At 36.8% G+C, this 20,136-nt stretch overlaps 2 protein-coding genes across 3 annotated transcripts in view; both read left to right on the top strand.

The window, feature by feature from the left end:
- Positions 1-20,136, top strand: part of LOC143729596 (uncharacterized) — a 700,608-nt gene that overhangs the window by 358,660 nt on the left and 321,812 nt on the right. The window lies entirely within an intron of this gene.
- ift172 (intraflagellar transport 172) overlaps positions 1-20,136 on the top strand; it is a 31,667-nt gene that overhangs the window by 1,753 nt on the left and 9,778 nt on the right. The window contains exons 7-34 of one of the 2 annotated variants that reach the window (XM_077220377.1): positions 660-747; positions 859-1,073; positions 1,144-1,267; positions 2,216-2,311; positions 2,432-2,593; positions 2,997-3,050; positions 3,202-3,305; positions 3,878-3,963; positions 5,250-5,362; positions 5,454-5,621; positions 6,439-6,575; positions 6,678-6,785; positions 8,089-8,173; positions 8,279-8,371; positions 8,765-8,836; positions 9,399-9,647; positions 10,736-10,814; positions 10,956-11,076; positions 14,455-14,599; positions 15,330-15,419; positions 15,826-15,923; positions 16,360-16,495; positions 16,637-16,753; positions 16,858-17,000; positions 17,165-17,258; positions 17,802-17,866; positions 18,759-18,939; positions 19,674-19,771. In XM_077220377.1, the coding sequence (XP_077076492.1) occupies positions 660-747; positions 859-1,073; positions 1,144-1,267; positions 2,216-2,311; positions 2,432-2,593; positions 2,997-3,050; positions 3,202-3,305; positions 3,878-3,963; positions 5,250-5,362; positions 5,454-5,621; positions 6,439-6,575; positions 6,678-6,785; positions 8,089-8,173; positions 8,279-8,371; positions 8,765-8,836; positions 9,399-9,647; positions 10,736-10,814; positions 10,956-11,076; positions 14,455-14,599; positions 15,330-15,419; positions 15,826-15,923; positions 16,360-16,495; positions 16,637-16,753; positions 16,858-17,000; positions 17,165-17,258; positions 17,802-17,866; positions 18,759-18,939; positions 19,674-19,771 (3,321 nt within the window). Of the gene's footprint in view, positions 1-659; positions 748-858; positions 1,074-1,143; positions 1,268-2,215; positions 2,312-2,431; positions 2,594-2,996; positions 3,051-3,201; positions 3,306-3,877; positions 3,964-5,249; positions 5,363-5,453; positions 5,622-6,438; positions 6,576-6,677; positions 6,786-8,088; positions 8,174-8,278; positions 8,372-8,764; positions 8,843-9,398; positions 9,648-10,735; positions 10,815-10,955; positions 11,077-14,454; positions 14,600-15,329; positions 15,420-15,825; positions 15,924-16,359; positions 16,496-16,636; positions 16,754-16,857; positions 17,001-17,164; positions 17,259-17,801; positions 17,867-18,758; positions 18,940-19,673; positions 19,772-20,136 lie in introns of both variants that reach the window. The other variant, XM_077220376.1, reaches the window with a different exon arrangement.

Raw genomic sequence — 20,136 nt, 5'->3', positions numbered from 1 at the left:
CACCATTGGCATGAAGGCATGTACCTAGTTTGCAACGTTTAGGTAGGTGGCAAGTGCAAATTGACATTCACATGAATGGCCGGACCCAGCGTTTCCCAGCAGAACATTGCCCAGAGCATCACACTCCCTCGACCAGCTGTCATCTTCCCACAGTGCATCCTGATGGCATCACTTCCCCAGGTAAACAGTGCACACGTTCTCAGCACTGCTGACCAGGAGAACCCCACAAGCCTTGCCATTTCAGAGATGCTCTGACCCATTCATCAGGCCATAACAATTTGACAAAAAGTCTCTCAAGTCATTACTCCGGCCCATTTTTCCTGTATCAAACATGTTGACTACGAGAACTGATTGTTCGCTTACCATCTGATCAACCCAGACCTTGACATGTGACTGTGTTAGGAGATGATCAACATTTTTTGCTTCACCTGTGTGTGGTCATAATGTTTTGCTTCATCAGCGTATACCATTATAGTATATACAAAATTTAATTAGCCTTCACATTTTAAGTTTTCATTTTAATTTTAGATCAAGTTTTAGTAATTGGGTTGTGTGCTTCTTTATTTTTATTATTATTTTTTTTTTTACATTTCTATATAGATTTATTTTTATCTCAGTTTGAATTTTAACAACATATCTCTCTTGATCCATTCTTGCAGTGTCTCAGGGAAGGGAATCCTCTCGGGTCATGCAGATGGAACGGTCGTTCGGTACTTCTTTGACGATGAAGGTTCCGGAGAGTCTCAGGTAAAAAGTTTGCTTTATTGTATTGAAATGTATTTACAACATAATATACAGATGTTAATTAAAATATTATATCTGCAAGCGAATTACAAGATTTGTTCTGATTGTTGAAAGGGCAAACTGTTGACTCATGCATGCCCACCATATGCCCTGGCATGGGGCACCAACAGCATAATTGTAGCTGGATGTGACAAGAAGATCGTGGCCTATGGGAGGGAGGGCCACGTGCTTCAGACATTTGACTACAGCCGAGATCACTCCGAAAAGGAATTCACAGTTGCAGCATCTAGCCCCAGTGGCCAGTCCATAGTTGTAGGAAGCTATGACAGGTGAGAGAACACATTAAATCGAAAACAAAAACATTCAGCCAATGTCTTGACATTTCTCTTTTTTCTTTAGATTGCGAGTTTTCAATTGGAGTCCTCGAAAAGGTACCTGGGATGAAGGTTCTCCCAAGGAAATTCCAAACCTGTACACAATCACAGCTCTATCCTGGAAGAAAGACGGCTCTCGGCTTTCTGTGGTCAGTCAGGACGGCCAATTTCTTGAAGATTTCCAAACCTCAATATCTTTCAGAAAATCTTTAGGCCTTTTTACAACTGTTTACTTCATGCATCTTCTTTGATTGGATTGCTATCCACTCTTGAAAAGAACAGATGTAAATACCCTTTCGAGACAAATTTAAATTTGATCACCACTTCAGGAGGCGATTTCAGACACATTTCAGACGAAACTGGCCAAGTGTAAATGCATCTGGTTGTTAAAGCCACGTGTAAATTTGACTCCTCCTAAAATGGTCAAAAAATTTAATAAACGTGAGTTATACCAGCTCCTGGTTGCCAAATATGACAGCGCTGTTGCAACACATTGCCACAAATATGGCCCACAATGAACAGTTGAGCATCTTTCTTTAGCAAGTAGATGCGCAAACTGCCTCAAATGAAATGTAATATTCATTGTGACACCATGAAAGCTTAGCACAGAGTAATTTTTATTAAAAGTGGTAGCGGTAAACACTATATTCCCTCACCAGTGCTGACACATCTTTGCTGTTAAAATAAGCTGATGCTAAATAAAATGCAGCGCATATCTTTTGCTTTCGATGATGTGAACTACATTGAATTTGCATATAGCGTGGGAATTGTAGATGGGATTTTTTATCGTTTTGTGGAGACAAATTTGCAAGTGTAAACTAAACGGTTTTAACAAATCGGATGGCTATCTGATCAGTAAAAATGCATTAAGTGAAAAGTGTAATTAGGCCCAATGTTTTTGTTTATATTTAAGCACTAATCCAGAAAATATCCCAAATCAATTCTGCTCATAAGTTTGTCTGCACGATGTTTATAATTTGGTAAGACATAAGCAGGATCGCAAAAACATTGGCTCAATGATGTTGAGGCCCAGCTTTGCCACTTGGGACTGAGGTGCTGTGGAGATGTGTTATTAAATGTCCTTCTGTAAACTGCAGGGCACACTGTGTGGAGGTGTCGAGATGTTTGACTGCTGTCTCCGCAGGAGTATTTACAAGAACAAATTTGAAATGACATATGTAGGACTAAGTCAGGTGAGCATTACTTTTAGATATTTAAAGTGCACAGTTTCCGTTCATTTCTGTAGTGACTGTTGTTTTAAATTTTGTTTACATCCTACAAACTAAAGAACCTTGTTTACTAAACCCTCCTAGGTGATTGTGAAGAACTTGTCCTCTGGCACACGAGTGGTGCTGAAGTCTCAGTATGGTTATGAGATAGATGAGGTGAAAGTCATGGGGAAGGATCGATATCTCGTGGCACACACCTCTGACACACTGCTGCTGGGAGACCTGTTGTCCAACAAACTAAGTGAGGTAGGATGTCTGGTTTGGACTTGTTTGATTAATTACAGTTGCTTCATTTCTGTTGTGTAGTTTTGTCAGAATGAAAATGTTTCTATTTAGATCAAACTGTCTAGATTAATCTATTTCTGGGCATTTTTTTTATTTTTTTTATTTTTTATTAAACAAAAGTTTGAAATGTCTAATTAAAAGTTCAAGGGCTTAATGTTTCACTGTGTTAATCCATGTTTAATTGAGTTTCCAAAGTGCTCTTATGGGAGTTGGAAGAAAGTTCAGTGTGAAAAACAGGATAATGGTGAAGGGCCTTGGCTCTGGCTGTCTGCTTCTTTCTGTGTAATGTGGTGGAAAGCAAAAGTTGTTGACAACAATGATGTAATTCATTAAATAACTCAACTAAATCCCTCTCCAATTTCAGGTGGCGTGGCAGGGCTCAGGGGGAAATGAAAAGTTTTTCTTTGAAAATGAAACGGTACAGTCTTTTTTGTGGTTATTTTGTGTTACTAAGATGCTTCAGTTGTTTATGAGCATGCTATAAATGAAAACAACTGGGTTTAAGGAGTCATACAGCTCTAGATGATATAATTAAACTCATTGCTGGCTAATTGTACATTTCCTGGTAGGTGTGCATGATTTTCAATGCTGGAGAGCTGGCACTGGTGGAATACGGAAGCAATGAAATCCTGGGATCTGTTCGAACAGAGTTTATGAACCCACACCTCATCAGGTCTGCCATTATTACACTTTTGAAAGCAAAAGATATTGTTTAAAGTCAAAGTAAATTAAAAATGATTTTTTTAATATATATTTTTTTACTACTCTTAGTTTTATAATCTTTAATATAAAATAATGTAAAAACCTTCTTTGCCTCTGCAATTGTATTTCCTATTAAAAGATACATTATATAATTTTATGTATGATACAAACCCCACCCTATGTTATTTATCTTTGTACCATTTAATGTATAACTTAATTTTATAGCAAAAAAACATTTTGAACAGACAGGCAAGGTTACATTGCCTACAAAAGTCATGTATAAAGCTGACCACTAGATGGTGGGATTTACCTTAGATTTCCCAGTTTTCCTCCTGTCATTCTGCTCTGAAAACCAATATTGCTGTTGATGCATACAGCTGGCTCTTAGTGAGCAGACCTAGTCATCACAAATCAGCATTCATGTAAAAAGCCTGTCAGGTGCTGTCAGATTGCAGTGCTTGGTTCCTCTTGATGGAGCACTGACAGGTCCCTCAGCACCCACAGGAAGTGTTCAATCCTTGGTTTGTGTGTTTGTGTTTGCAGCGTGCGTCTGAATGAGAGGAGGCAGAGGGGAGTGGAGAACAACAAAAAGTTGGCCTACCTGATTGACATCAAAACTATTGCCATTGGTAAGTTATTGCCCATTACTTCTACCCGGGGTATGATCTCTTTATTATTTACTAAAATTAAATAAACATGTTTAGTAGCTGAAGGATAAAAACCCATTATCTTTGAGGAGAATACGGTTAAATGACTTTTAAATGATTTAAGACTTTGAGTGACAGAATTGTATGCAACTCAGAATATTTTTCTATAGTGCTTTTCAGGTGGTAATTAGGGATGACATCATTTTATTTAAGTTTTGACTAATCACGTCTTCCTGCTCTTATTGCTCCCGACAGTTTTGGTGATTAAAGATTAATTTAGACATTTAGCCCATCGAGTGAATTTAAAAATGCACGCAATTATGTGGAATTATAGACACATTAGCTCATAAAGGACAGTCTAAGTCTATTGTCATCATCAGCTAAAGGAAATGATGTCATCAATGGTATTGATTACATAATCGTCTGTTTTCACTCTAAATGGGACGCCTATTCCATATGACCCGTTGTTTGATTCTGCAGAAAAGATAAGTTATGGGACAATAGGAAGGTGTGTTGATGTTGAGTCAGTTAGGACGGTACCTTTCAATTAGACGGTTACCCCGCTGTGTCATCGTCACAGCCCTCTCCTTCACCGGCTACCGCCAGCCATCTGCCACGGCTCTGACCACTTCCTGTGCTAATTAGGTCCTGCATGCTCCCTCTGTCCTGCTTGCCTTGTTTCTTCTTCAGGTGGTGAAAATGAGAAACAACTTTCCTCCAATTTATTTTCCTCTCGACAAACAGCAAAGTGCTTTTCCCCCTCACTGATTCATGTGCTTAAAACCTGTTCAGAAAGTGCAAATTGGAAAGTGTTTTTCCTCTCTTTTCTCCCCTCTCCGCCCCCTTTATAAGTGATGCTTCCCATCAGAATGGTTATTTGTGAACAAAGAGCCAGAAATGCAGGGAAGCGTCACACAACGTGATTTATGAAAGACTCATTGATTTGTTTTTGTTAGGGCACGGATGTACGGGGTGTGTATGAAAGGCAATGCCTCCGTTTTTGCAGCATGTCTTTGTGAATGTGTATATGGTGACATTCATGGCAGTAAATGATCTCCAAATTTTATAATTCTACTTATTACAGGTTTTTTTTTTGGGATGGAAAATACTCCATCTGTTCTTTTAAAACATTGTCTAAAAGCCTCTTACTTTTTAAAAGTTTTAACTGTAATGCTTCATTTCTGACCTTGGATCAATAGAAAAGAATCTGCATCTGGTATTTGGTGCATTCATCTCCCATGATCCTTCTCTTTTCCTGTTTTTCTCAGTGGACCTGGTGGGTGGGTATAATCTGGGCACTATAAGCCACGACTCCAAGATAGACTGGCTGGAGCTGAATGAAACGGGGCGTAAACTGCTTTTTAGGGACAAGAAATTAAGGGTAAGTGGGGAACATTCATCTTTTAGCTCTAATATCGCTAATAAAACCAGAACGATGTGTCTAGAACTCCTGTCTCTTTTTCCATGTTCAGCTCCACCTGTATGACATCGAGAGAAGCGTGAAGAGCACCATGCTGAGTTTCTGTCCTTACGTTCAGTGGGTACCGGGTAGTGATGTAGTTGTGGCACAGAACAGAGGAAACCTGTGTGTTTGGTACACCATCGACAGCTCAGAGAGGGTCACAATGTTTCCCCTCAAGGTGAGCTGAATCTACAGATCACTCAGTGTGAATTGTGATTTTATTTGCACATTCTATCTATGTTGTTTAAGCACCTGATTAACGAACAGAACTATTCAAATCAGCAAAAATGCAACTCACAGAATTGCTCCTCCATTGCAATTCAGACACAAATTGATATACTCTACAGTTCAAACGTTTGTGGATTTTTTTTTTTAAAGAAGTCCAATCCATGTTCACCCAGACAATTATTTTAATCAAAAAATTTAAATTGTAATTATATTGTGCAATATTATTACAATTTAAAATAACCGTTTTCTAATTTTCTGCATCATTGCTCTAGTATTCTGTGTCACACGTTCCTTCAGAAATCATTCTAATATGCTGATTTGGTAGTCAAGAAACATACTTATTATCATTGTTGAAAACAGTTGCGCTCATTAATTTTGTGGAAGCATTGACTTTTCCAGGATTCTTTGATAAATAGAAAGTTCAAAAGAACAGGATTTATTTTTGTAACATTACTAATGTCTTTACTGTCACATTTGTTCACTTTAATGCATTCTAACGGAATAAAAGTATTAATTCCTTTAAAAAAATCTTACTGACCCAAAAGGTGTATTGGTTGAGTAACATTGTTTTTTTTTACCATTTGATAATGATGAATTATTGCAGCCATTATTAGTAGAAAAAAAATAATAAAGTGGTATAATGAACTGCAGATGAATAAGACATAGATTTTGCACTGAAATATTGTTGAATGAATTCACTCCTCATTGTCTTAGTTTCTTGTTTGAGTCGACTTTAAGTTTAATAATGTGACTTTGTTTGGCAACAGGGTGATATTGTAGACCTGGAGAGATCCAATGGCAAAACTGAAGTCATTGTGACTGAAGGGGTTAACTCTGTCTCCTACACACTAGATGAGGGGCTGATTGAATTTGGCACAGCCATTGATGATGGTGACTATTACAGGTAAAAACAAAACACCATAGCCACCTGCAATAAAACATGAACTAGACCTCAATTATGTAAGTATCCTTATTCATAGCTGGACTTGTATTTGTGTGCGCACAGAGCAACCGCATTCCTGGAGACCCTGGAGATGTCGGCGGAGACAGAGGCCATGTGGAAGACTTTGAGTAAACTCTCCCTAGAGGCACGACAGCTCCACATCGCTGAGAGGTTAGACAAGCAAGACAGTCCACCCACCTCTGTGCCTCAGCTACTGCTGCAATGACTTCAGCATAGCTGTCCGGATCATGTGTCTAACCTTGACAACTAGGAAACAGTGACAGAACTGTTTGTTTGTGTCTTGGCATAATTATTTAAAATTTGTATTAATTACAGCCCTTGTACTGGCAGTACAGAAATACCATTCACATCATTAATTAAACATAAAACTTCTTTCTTAACAATTCACTTGTTTTATTTATAGGATTGCTGCATTATTTTTGCACCTTTGAATTTTTATTTTTATTTGCTCTTAAAATACAGCATTTAATTGGCACTACAGAAGAACTAAATTAAATATAAACACGTTGAATCAACAAAGTAGCGATACATTATTAAAGGGGTCATATCATGAATATATAATTATACTTGATCATTTGAAGTGATAGTATTTACTGCAGCCACACTGTACTTAAAATATCCTGCACGATAAGTTAAAAAATATATTTAATTGAAACCAACCTTTAAAAATGTATTGTTTAGATTTATCAACATGTCACAAGGTAATTCAGACTTGATTTTGGGAGTGTTAAACCATATTTGACTTGAGACAAAAAAAGGCTGTTGAATTCCAAGTTTCAGAGAGGAGGTGGTCATGTTTTTGGTGTAATTTATAAATGGATGTCAGGAATAAAATAATAAAATGTTACAATACATGCCAGAGGAATTCGTCAAAAGAACCATAAAAAAAGCTGCTATTTTGCACAGCTGCTCTGTGTGTGGCACTTTAAATGTTGAAATGTGTCTCAGATAATATTCTGCCTAAAGAAAAAGGTGTATAATCTTGTGCTAAAGAGCAAAAAACGTTCACCTGAGCTTGTGCGGGAGCATAAAAGCTTTAGATCTAAGCACCAAAAGTCCTCTTAAAAAGGCTTCCAGTTGCTTTAGGTGGCAAAGAGCATGTTTAGAGTTTTCCTTTTACTGTATAAGCATTTTTTTAGAGTGTTTGAAGCTGGAATTTAAATTAGAGAGGATTGGTTTGTTATGAATAGGCTCATCTGCATAAAGCATGCAGAGAAAAAGTGCTCTGACCGTCAAGGAGAATGCAAATGAAGGAATTGCCTGGATACTCTTCCTGCTGCCTGTTTGCTTGATCTCACTTTTGGTCATCTGATCATGACCGATAAGCGCCGTCCAATCTAAATGCCATGACTTATTGCAACATTTGTGGTCGAATGTGAAATGATATGCCATGTGATGTTGTTTGTATTTGTTTGCTCTTTGTTATCTGAGGTGCTATTGGGTTTTTCTGCAGGTGTTTTGCAGCCCTTGGGGATGTGTCCAAAGCCCGATTCTTAAATGAGACCAACAAGATTGCAGATGCTGTCTCAAAGGAAAATGTATGTATTGGTTCAAACTAGATATGTCTGTACACTTCTAGAATGTACATTTCTGTTGTTGTACTCATGCATTTTAAAATTCAATGTTACTGCACTCTCCTGTAGGGTGGTGATGGTACAGACCACTACCAGGTGAAAGCTCGGCTGGCCATGCTGGATAAGAACTTTAAACTTGCAGAGATGTATTACATGGAACAGGTAAGGAACGATTTCTAATATCTGCAACTAGGAGTGTGACTTAAAAATGCATTTACCATAGTATTTAATTCAACACTTTATATTGAAATAAGTAAATAAAATTTTAAATGGTCAAATAAACGTATTAAATTCCTGTTTAAAAATAATTAAATGTTAAATGTAATAGTAAAATTATTGTTTAAAAAATAATTAAAATAAATAAATATCAATTAAAAACATTAAAATTATTCATTTTGAAATTCAACTTTTAAATTGCAGTTTTAAAAATAATTTTTCATTCTTTATCTATTTAACAATTGAGTTAAATGGCTTCGGACAGTTCATACGTGGGAGCAGCAGAGTTATTTCTGAGCTATTTCTCGATTGCCGAGTAATATTTCTGTAACCCTTCAGAATGCAGTGGATGAAGTGATGGAAATGTACCAGGAGCTCCACATGTGGGATGAATGTATTGCAGTGGCAGAGGTGAAGGTATCTGTTTTTAACATAATTTTCATAACGTCTAGTCAACAGTTTCTGGTCTTTTATTTAGCTCAAAACATAGGTTTTACCCAGATACACTGGGCATTAGAACACAAGTGGTGATCCAACACAGAACCATAATTGTTTATTGTACAAAAGTAAACAAAATGTCCTTACAATCAAACATTTCAATTTATTAATATTATCATGAACTGCACATGGCCAACTATATACAAAATTATTGCTTGGATTCTTAATGTCTCTTGAATATTGATGGTTTCATGCCGTCAGCAGTCAATAATTAATAGCACTATAGACAACACAAACCATGTTTATTTTAATTTTATGGATATTAGGATAAGGGCATGTCCCACAACTTACCCATGTCCCCATGATATGGGAAGAGTTTTCTCATCCTTTATAAAAATTGATAAGCCTTTGTATGCTGCTTTCTTAACTATGCCCAATTATGTGGTTAGTTGCAGTTTATTATGTGCATTTAGCAGCTGTCTATGATGCTGAAAAATCTACTTTTTACTAATATTAAATGTTTTATCCCATAAAGGGCCACCCAGAGTTGGACAATTTGAGACGCAGTTACTATTCTTACCTAATGGAGACCAATCAGAGTGAGAAAGCCGGTGAGGTGAAGGAGAATGAAGGAGACTTCACTGGTGCTGTTAACCTCTACCTGAAAGCGGGACTTCCTGCCAAAGCTGCTTGGCTGGCCATGAGCAGAGATGAGCTCTTATCAAGCCAAGACGTCATCAGCCGCATCACTGGTGCGCTCATCAAAGGAGAGTTCTATGAGAGGGTGAGTTTTACCTGCAGCGGTATGTAGCTTGACAAAATGGCTACTGTTAAAGGATAAAGTGGGGTGGTGATGGCGCAGTGGATAAGACACATGCCTCTGGTGTGAGGGACCCGGGTTTGAATCCACTGTGAGACACCAATATGTCATTGAGCAAGACACTTAACCCCTAGTTGCTCCAGAGGCGTGCGACCTCTGAAATATAGCAATTGTAAGTCGCTTTGGCTAAAAGTGTCAGCTAAAATGAAATTCCAGTTTCCCTTTGGAACAATATCATGTCAGTTACTTGGGCGAGTGAATCTGCTACTCAGATGAAAGTTATGAATGCAAGGATCTTAAAGGGTAAGTTCGGCGTTTTATAAGTAAAGCCTTGTTTTAAGATCGTTTCTGATGAAATCGAACGGTTAAGATTAAAATTTGGACACATGCTGCTGTCCCGAGAATTTTAGGTTTTTGTGTTAGCACCCCCCCACCTATACAATGGTTTCATAGGGGCACTGGAACAATCATTCATATAAACACAATAAACTTTAGTTTACAAAGACGTGAAACTCACCGAGTGGTCTGGGGTGTTCACTGAAATGCTCACGCAAAAATCGCTGCAAAAGATGCTTTCCAACAGGTGTTTTACCATTCGTTGTAAAACTGTGGACCTATTTTTCCAACGCCTCACAACCGGACATTCTTCCAAAAACTACGATAAAACCTGTTGGAAAGCATCTTTTGCAGCGATTTTTGCGTGAGCATATCAGTGAACACCCCAGACCACTCGGTGAGTTTCACGTCTTTGTAAACTAAAGTTTAATGCGTTTATATGAATTATTGTTCCATTGCCCCTATGAAACCATTGTATAGGTGGAGGGGTGCTAACACAAAAACCTAAAATTCTCGGGACAGCAGCATGTGTCCAAATTTTAATCTTAACCGTTTGATTTCATCAGAAATGATCTTAAAACAACGACATACTTACCCTTTAAGATCCTTGCATTCATAACTTTCATCTGAGTAGCAGATTCACTCGCCCTAATAACTGACATGATATTGTTCCAAAGGGAAACTGTTCTAATTCTAAATATTATTGCACTCAACAGGCAGGCGACCTGTTTGAAAGGACAAGAAATAATCAGAGAGCCCTGGAGTGCTACCGCAAGGGAAATGCTTTTAAGAAAGGTGAGCATAGGTGGTAAGAACAATCAGAATAGGGTGTAACATTACAATTGGAACAACAAGTCAATGTCTGTAATGCAAAGCATTAGAGCTATAGATTCATTGGCTTTATTGACATCTGCTGATTGCACTGTGCTTCCACAGCGGTCGATCTGGCTCGTATTGCCTTTCCTGCAGAAGTTGTAAAGCTGGAGGAAGTGTGGGGTGACTACCTAGTGCAACAGAAACAATTGGATGCTGCTATCAACCATTACATAGAAGCTGGGTGAGTTTCTAGAGTGGTCATATACAAATGGCGGACCGCGGGCCGTGTCCAGACCCAGAAAAGGGCCATTACTGACCAAAGAGGATTAAACAATATCGAAGTCAATAATATAATTTTAGTCAGCTTTCAAACATGATCGCATGTCAGCGGCAGCGCAGCTTCTCACTCTCTATCAGTGAAGAAACCGTGTCTAATCCAATTGCCTGAGTTTCTGCTAACGGATATCATGACGAGTTCTGTGTCCTATCCAACTACATGCGTTTATGCAAATTGTTCTCATGGCGAGATGCGCGTCTCATTCAAACGCATCATTATATGTAAATATCTTCACATGTGAAAGACAATGTTGCAACTGTGAGCAAGTAGCGGACAGACACAGAAACCGAACATCCATCGATATCAGACATAGACTTTGCGAATGTGATTATGGCTTGTTCAAAGAAAAGTTGACAGCAGATATTGCCTTTTCAAAGATGAGTGGACAGAAAAGTATGCATTCATTCTCGCGGCGACAAGTTCAAAACCAATGTGCCTTATATGCTCTGAGTCTGTAGTGCTCGTCAAAAGTGCCAATGTGTAGTGCCACTGTGACTCAAAAAACAGTAATTTCGAGCAAACGTATCCTTAAAACACAGTGCTATGAACGAGAAAAAGAAACCAGCTCAAAGCCCAATATGAGAAGTCCTCTAAAGTTTTTGTCTATTCCCTGACAGCCCAAGAGCATGCAATGGAGTGCTCACTGATAATAGCTTGGATTTTTTGAAAACAAAAAAAGCCATTCAGAGACGGTAAAATAAGAGATGGTAAAATAATGTATGAATGAAGTTGGTGAGACCTTGCTTGATGATAAACAAAAAGATGAGCCCTTTAAGTCAGTGGTCTCTATCGCCACAGATGGGAAGAGGTAGGGGACTGGTTGCACTTTTGAAAGAGGACCACACTGACCTGATATCTTACCATTACATTATACGCCAGTCTGTGCCAATTTTTGTGCCAATCTGGGCCCAGAGTATGTTGAGGTCCATCATTGTCCCTTCAGCATCGTCTGCTAAGAGGCTTTCTGACAGGTCATTGCCAACTATGATTCAAGATTCAAGATTTTATTTGTCACATACACAGTTATACAGAATATACAACCTGTAGTGAAATGTAAAATAGGGTCCACTCCAAGATAGTGCAATATTATAAAATACTAGACATATATTAACAATTTAGATAAATAAGATAAAATTCCTAGTAATATAAATCTGTAATATAGGCTAAACTGGTAATATTACATACAGAAATGTGCAGACAATGGTAACGAAATAGTTACATAGCAGCAGTATAAAATGCAAAATGATGCAAGAAAAGTAGCTGCATTATAATAAAGCAATCAGTGTTGAGTCCAGATATTGACATCCAGAGTACAGATGATGTTAAGAGACCGAGTTTAGGAGCCTGATGATGACTTAGTACTGCACAACAATGTCAGATGGCACAGCAAAGGCAGGGCTTTGGAGCGCTTTTGGGCCATTCGGGAGGAGATCAGAGCAAAAGAGTGACAAGGCAACTCTGTTTTTGGAAGATGTAGAGAAGAAGCAAACAGCTGCAGTTTTGTCAGACATTACATCAAATCTTAATGAGCTCAACTTTAGCTGCAGGGACAGAACAACACAGTCACAGATTTCATAACAGCAGTCTGGGCTTTCCAGAAGAAATTGGAGATTTTCAAGACTGATCTCCAAGGTGAAATTGTACACGTCCCCAAACTGTTGGAGCAAACCCAGGGAGAGAAAGATATGAACTATCATGCTGTTTTCTTGCAGAAGCTGATGAACAACTTTAAGACTCGCTTTGATGATTTTGTACTTGTAAGACAACTGTGAGTTTTCAGAAGAAGCCAAACAGATCTTCAGATTGGTAAATGATGCATTACCAAAAATGGAGTTGATTGAACTGCAAGAAAATGTGGCTTTGAAAGAGCAGTTTGATAATTGTGACCCTGCAACTTTCTGGGGAAAGATGGTGCCTGACGCTGATTACCCTGTTCTAAACAAAATGACACTACACATCCTGACCATGTTTGGTTCCACATACTGCTTTGAGTCAGCATTCTCCACAATGAACATTATTAAACCAAATACCGCACCAGACTTAGCAATGAACACCTGCACCACTGTCTCAGAATAGCACTTTCCCCAAACTTCAAAGTATTTTCTCATTAGTCATTGATGCAAGGTACAGAGTGACTAGTCATGCATGAAACAAACTCTGTGCTGTCAGATTTTCTCCTCTTTTGGACTTTTCTTTGTTCTCCTTAAAATTTGTAATTTAGTTTATTATTAGTATTTATTAATTTAAGAAAAATGCACAATGCACGTACAGTGGCTCACTGTGTTTTTTTTTTTTGCATTCAGATTACAATGCAACCACTTTTGCTCAGACATGTTGTCACAAAAGTGCAGTTTAATATGTTTTTGTTAGAAGTGAAACCATGTTAAATACTTTTTAGTTTTACTAATTTCTTAATTTTTTTTGATGCAGCAAGATAAATATTAAAAGCTTACTGACAAGTACATCCTTTTGAGCTTTCTATTTATCAAAGAATCCTGAAAACATGCTTCACGATTACCACAAAATATTAGGCACAACTGTTTTCAACTGATAATAATAAAAAAATGAACAATTTCTGAAGGATCATGTGACCCTGAAGACTGGAGTAATGACTTCTGAAAATTCTGCTCTGCCATCACAGGAATTTAAATACATTTTAAAATATATTGAATAAAAAACGGTCTATAAAATTATTTAAATTGTAATAATATTTATGTAGTAATATGTGTTGTATTTTTGGTCAAATAAATGCTGCCTTAATGAGCATAAGAGACTTCATTCAAAAACATTTGAAAAAAATCGTACCGACCACAGACTTTTGAATGGAAATGTATAGTTGTTTCTTTCTTTTTTTCGTTAGTTTCTTAGTTTTAATTTCATATAGAACCTCAAATTGTTCCTTCTGCTCTAATTCGTTTCATATAGCCTTTACAACATTTCCCAGAGATGATTGCGTTATAATTTAGCTGTGTCCACATTTTTATTATTATTGTGGGGTGGTGATGGCGCAGTGGATAAAACACTTTGGTGTGAGAGACCCGGGTTCGAATCCACTGTGAGACACCAATGTGTCCCTGAGCAAGACACTTAACCCCTAGTTGCTCCACAGGTGTGCGACCTCTGAAATATAGCAATTGTAAGTCGCTTTGGATAAAAGCGTCAGCTAAATGAATAAATTTAATTTAAAATTGTGCTGTCACCCATTTGTGTGACCCGCCCCTAACCATGGCAGGCTCCATTGTGTTTGTCCTTATATAACTGATGTTTCTTTCCCTGATAAAGACGTTCCACCAAGGCCATAGAGGCAGCAATCGCAGCACGCCAGTGGAAGAAAGCATTGCACATACTGGAGCTACAGGAGGACAAAACTGCTGCCAAATATTACCTGAAGATTGCCCAGCACTACGCCTCTGTACAGGAGTTTGAGGTGAAATACAGCACATTTCAGCTATTGAATTTTAAAGGTACACTATGTAACTTTTGGCCCTCTAGTGGTTAAAAAACAAAACTTCATGCATTTTGCGGAAGACATTTTTTTTGGTTGTGCTTCGGCTCTGTGTGAGTGTGTGAATATGGTTATCTACTGCTCATAAAACATTCACCACGAGGCTTAAGAGATATAACCAGTTTAGATGGAAAGGATTTCAAGATGACTAGCTGAAGACATTACTGTAGCTATGACCTTTCATTATAGATAATGCTTTACAATGAACTACATATGAAAATTGTTCTGTTCAATAAAATACCTTTCTCACCCGTTGAGTAATAAAAATCCATGACTACATCACATTTAGAATTTTTTTTCTAATCCCTCATTTCTCGCCATCTCCAAAAAAGCCAAGCCAATGTTGATTCTCATTTTATTACAAGCTCTTTCGCATTTTCTTTTTGCCAGCAGACTCTGTTTGCCATTTTTTAAATGGGTGGTTCCCTGAAGGTTGGAATTTTAGTTGCTCCATGTCAACCTAACTGGAGAAACTTTTCTCTATTTATGGATATGACGAGACATGCATGGACAAAAGATATATATACATATATATAAAAGATATATATATACAGTTATAGGCTTACCATAATGACTTGGGGTAAGACCAAAAAAAAAACGGTTTGAAAAAAGATTTGCTGATTTATTGACTCATTATTTCTCTGAGTTACAGGTGGCAGAACGTCTATTTGTGAAGGGTGATCATACTAAAGATGCGATAGATATGTACACTCAGATTGGGCGATGGGAGCAAGCTCATAAGGTAAGTGTCACATTGTGCCCTTCTGCAAATTGTGTATTAATTAGTAATAGCTGTATATTTTAGTGCCAGTATTTTTGTCTGCTATTAAACATCTGAAAAAATTCTATAGATTTACATTGAAAGAGAGAATCGAAACATATATAAACATTGAGGTTTTTGACTTTGGCCAATAAGTGCCTAGCAACCACCAGGAACACTCTAACAACAGCATAGCAACATGCTAATAAATCAGTGTAGTGGTAATTATAAATCTGATGAATGGAGGCTGAGAACACAACTGAATTTGTTTGTTTTTTTCTTAATTCAAATCATGAACAATTTACAGTTAAATTATCACTAATCACGATCCATTTGAATTATTATGTATAATTTTGTTCTCCTCCCTCTCTGTCCATCTCCAACTCAGCTTGCTGTGAAGTGCATGACACAAGAGGATGTGTCTGCCCTTTATATCAGCAGAGCACAAGAGTTAGAGAAAGAGGGAAAGTACAAAGAAGCTGAAAGGTAAACACACACATACACACTGCCTTTTTTAAATCTGACTAATATGTTTTATATTAATTAATATTTTAATTAATGTTTGATTGACAAAAGCTTTATTTTCTGACTCTGAATTAAGAGACTGTCATATACTGTCATCTTTTTAAAGTGGCGTTTTGTACCTAGTAATGTGATGGCACATTTACATTGATTGTATTTTTTATTTATCTTTTTCTTATTTTTTTCTCATTCATTATTGTATCTTTGTTATTGGTGTGTTGTTGTTTTAAATTTGTTGTTTAATCTGTTGTGAAGCACTTTGGTTCACCTATCGGTCGATGTAAGGTGCTATATAAATAAAATACATTTACATTTACATATGATATTTCATGTGTGCATTTTTACATATTTGAAATTTGTTCACTTTCTAATGTAACTTTGTTTACCTCTCTGTCTATAGGATTTTTACCACAGTAGATGAACCGGACTTGGCCATTACTATGTACAAGAAGAACAAGATGTATGATGACATGATCCGTTTAGTCGCCGTTCATCACAAAGACCTTCTTCAGGAAACACACATTCACCTGGCCAAGGTTCATGTTAACATTTGGACCATTCTTTTATTCTTCCTATTCACATTGTTACAAAACACCCAAATATCTTTCGCTGCAGTTTAGTCTTGTTCATGGCTCACTAAGTCCTCCACGTGGTAACGGTTGTTGTGTTTATCACAGGAGCTAGAGGCCGAATCCAGGTTTCAGGAAGCGGAGTATCACTACCTAGAGGGTCAGGACTGGAAAGCCGCAGTAAACATGTATAGAGTCAATGATATGTGGGAGGAAGCTTATCGGGTGTGTGTGCACACAAAATGGTCTTATATGATGTTTGAGTTGATAGCATGTAAAATGTAGAGAAATTCAAACATTGTAAGTTCTTGTTCATGTCTTTGCCACAGATAGCAAAGACCCATGGAGGTGCGAGTGCTCATAAGCAAGTGGCCTACCTGTGGGCAAAAGGTCTTGGAGGAGAGGCAGCCGTTAAATTGCTCAACAAATTTGGCTTTCTGGAAACCGCCATTGACTTTGCAGCTGATAATAAGTAAGTCTCTGCTAAGTCAAGACCTAATGATGGGACTTAATAATGTTTTTCTGTCCTTTAATTCTCCTCAAGTATAACTGGTACATACAGATTACTATTAACCAATGCATTATAGTAAAACTGATATCTATTTACTATTTAACGAAACGCTCTGTCTTTTTTAGCTCATTTGACTTTGCCTTTGAGTTGGCCCGACTCTCCATGAAACAGAAGATTCCTGATATCCATCTAAAAAATGCCATGTTCCTTGAGGACCAGGTATTACTGACTGGGGAGAAATGAATCCCCTTTTCTACACTGTTAATGCCCACGGCTCCGAAGAAATGTGGGTGTGATTGTAAAGTAGATAGAAACAACCAATATAAGACTTGAGTCCATTTTCAAGGTCAGGGACTGTGAATGCAAATTAAACTGGGATCTTTTTCCACTTAGTTCAGTTTTTGAACATAAAGATGTCTGATTTGGTTTTAATAATGTAGACTTCAATGTGAAAGTAGCTATTTTATAATAGTTATTTTTCACAGGTCTACTTGAATTTATTTAATAAATGTAAATACAAATAATATTTTATATAACAATATAATTATATAAAATAATAAGTATAAAACCTGCCTGTAATAAGTTTTAATTGATTGAAAATATTGCTGTATTAAAATTATTTTACTCTATACTTACTCTAAGACAGGCCCACACCAAGTTTTTATTCTTATTCTTAATACCCAGGCCCAGAATTTATTATTCTTGTTATTAATGATCGCATGGTGGTGCACATTATATTAATTGTAATATTTAACTTTTAAGGGCAAATTCAATGAGGCTGAGACTGAGTTCATCAAAGCTGGGAAACCCAAGGAGGCTGTGCTAATGTGAGTGAGCTTTCACACTTTCATACCTTTGTACACACAGAGACCACTCAATAGGGTGGATTGCATCGCTTCAGAACTTTTTGTCTGCATAGATTTCCTGCACTCTCTCACATTACAAGAAATGAGTGACTGGAAGCAGGTGTTGCTGGGATTGAGAGTGTTTGATTCGTAGATCTCATGCAGGAGTTGTGAGCTGGTACTGCTACTGTGGCACAAGAATATTGTCACTTCAGTGAAGTAGAGATGATCTGATGACTCCAAGAAATCGTATTTGTGTTGTTTTCCAATACAAATATCTAATAATCCTTAAACAATAATATAATACTATTATAATATATATTTATTATATATATGTTCTTGTAAACACAAATATAACAATATTTTGTGAAGCTTATGCTTAAAAAATACATTTCCCAATGGAGAAAGAAAAATGATTGAGGAAGGAAAATGAAATGAGGTGTATTCTTTGAAAACATTTTTGTTTCATTTTAACCTATTATGAAAGTTATTTATCTTGTTTTGATGATGTTAAGATATTTTTGGTACTGGAAAACAAGACATAAATACTGATTTAGTCTTAACTGAGCTTTGCGGTAATGAAAAAGGCAATAGGTACATTTATTTCATTGCAATTTTCTTATAAATTACTTTATAAATTAAATTACTTAATTAATTACTTCATAAATTATATTTATAAAAGATATATCCATATATATCCAATTGCAACAAAGAACATGCATATTTTACTAAACTTTGGTTTTGCACAATAGTCTCAATGTCTTTAATCCAACTACTTCATGATTTATTATGTTGTCATTGTATATACATTGTATTGTTGAATTTCTAAAAATGAGGTTTGAAATATTAATGACTGTGTCTATTTCTATTACAGGCACGTCCATAACAAGGACTGGAGTAATGCCCAGAGAGTGGCAGAGGCTCATGATCCGGAAAGTGTGGCAGACATTCTAGTGAGCCAGGCCAAGTTCTGTTTTGACCAGAAGGAATTCCAAAAAGCTGAGGCCTTCCTGCTTAGGGCACAAAGACCCGAACTGGCTATTAAATACTACAAAGTAAGAGTTCCCAATTCTTAAAACACAATCTGTTCTTAGACAATAAAACAAAAGTGTTCTTTATTGTAGAGCATCATGGATTTGATGCCTTTTAAAGATACCCATGCTGAAGTCAACATTTCATAAAGCACAAAACTAAACAAAATCTAAACTTCCTAAACATTTTTAAGAAAAAATCAGGGTAGCTACTTTCTGAATTTACCAAAATATAAAAAAACAAAGAAAAATCTTACCAAAGGTTAAATAGATAATTCACCCAAAAATTTCATTTACTCACCCTGATTCTGTTTTTTTATTTCTGTCAAACACAAAAGGTGATGTTTTATCATTCATTTTCTTGATATTTTATCTGATTGTAAAATTCTAAATTATTACATTATTTATTGTTTTATTTATTTGTTTGATAGAAAAAATCCCTTATGTTATGAGCAGCGTATCAGCAAGAATGATAAAGACAGTGGTTGTTTGTGGAATTAATTGCATTGAAATAACATGTTAAATTGTAATTAAAAAAGAAAAATTTAACCAAAATGATTCCACCGTCTCAGGAATAAAGCCAACAACAATAAATGTAATAAATGTAACTTTAGAATTAAAAAAGACAAAATTGATCACAATTATATTTGAATAAATAGTTACTATAAAAAAAAACAAATGCAAGATTTCTTCTTAGTGTGAAAATATTAATATTAAGTTCATTAAGTTCTTTGAAGAATCATATTTTCCTTTTCCAGGATGCTGGGATGTGGACTGATGCAATGCGGATCTGTAAAGACTATTTGCCCAGCAAGCTGAGCGTCCTTCAAAAGGAATATGAGAGTGAGGGCAACTGGTAAAAGAACTCTCTTTTAACTCCTCTATCATGTGTTTCTTTTTTTCTGCCTTACTTTCATTTGCGTTTCATTCGCTGTTCCAGAAAATCCTCCCTTGTTTGTTGTCCTTCAGAAACTAGGGCTCTGCAGTTGTGTGGAAAGCTTGAGCTTGCAGCTCTGAACTACATTCGGATCCTCTTTTCGTTGCTTGGCTTCCCTCCTTTATTAGAACATGGCAGCTTTTTATCCTAAATTAAATCCATAATGAGCAGCTCATTAACGCGCAGACACGCAGCAAATCCGTCTCCACTGATAATTTTCCTATTTTTAATGACTTGTGGGAAAACATCAAAGGCCTCTTCGCTGTCTTCCCTGGGAAGAAAAG

This window comes from Siphateles boraxobius, unplaced genomic scaffold (genome assembly GCF_051911475.1).
Source record: "Siphateles boraxobius isolate OS27281-9 unplaced genomic scaffold, OSU_SipBor_1 8, whole genome shotgun sequence".
Classification (NCBI taxonomy): domain Eukaryota; kingdom Metazoa; phylum Chordata; class Actinopteri; order Cypriniformes; family Leuciscidae; genus Siphateles; species Siphateles boraxobius.
This window is presented reverse-complemented; position numbering and strand designations above follow the sequence as displayed.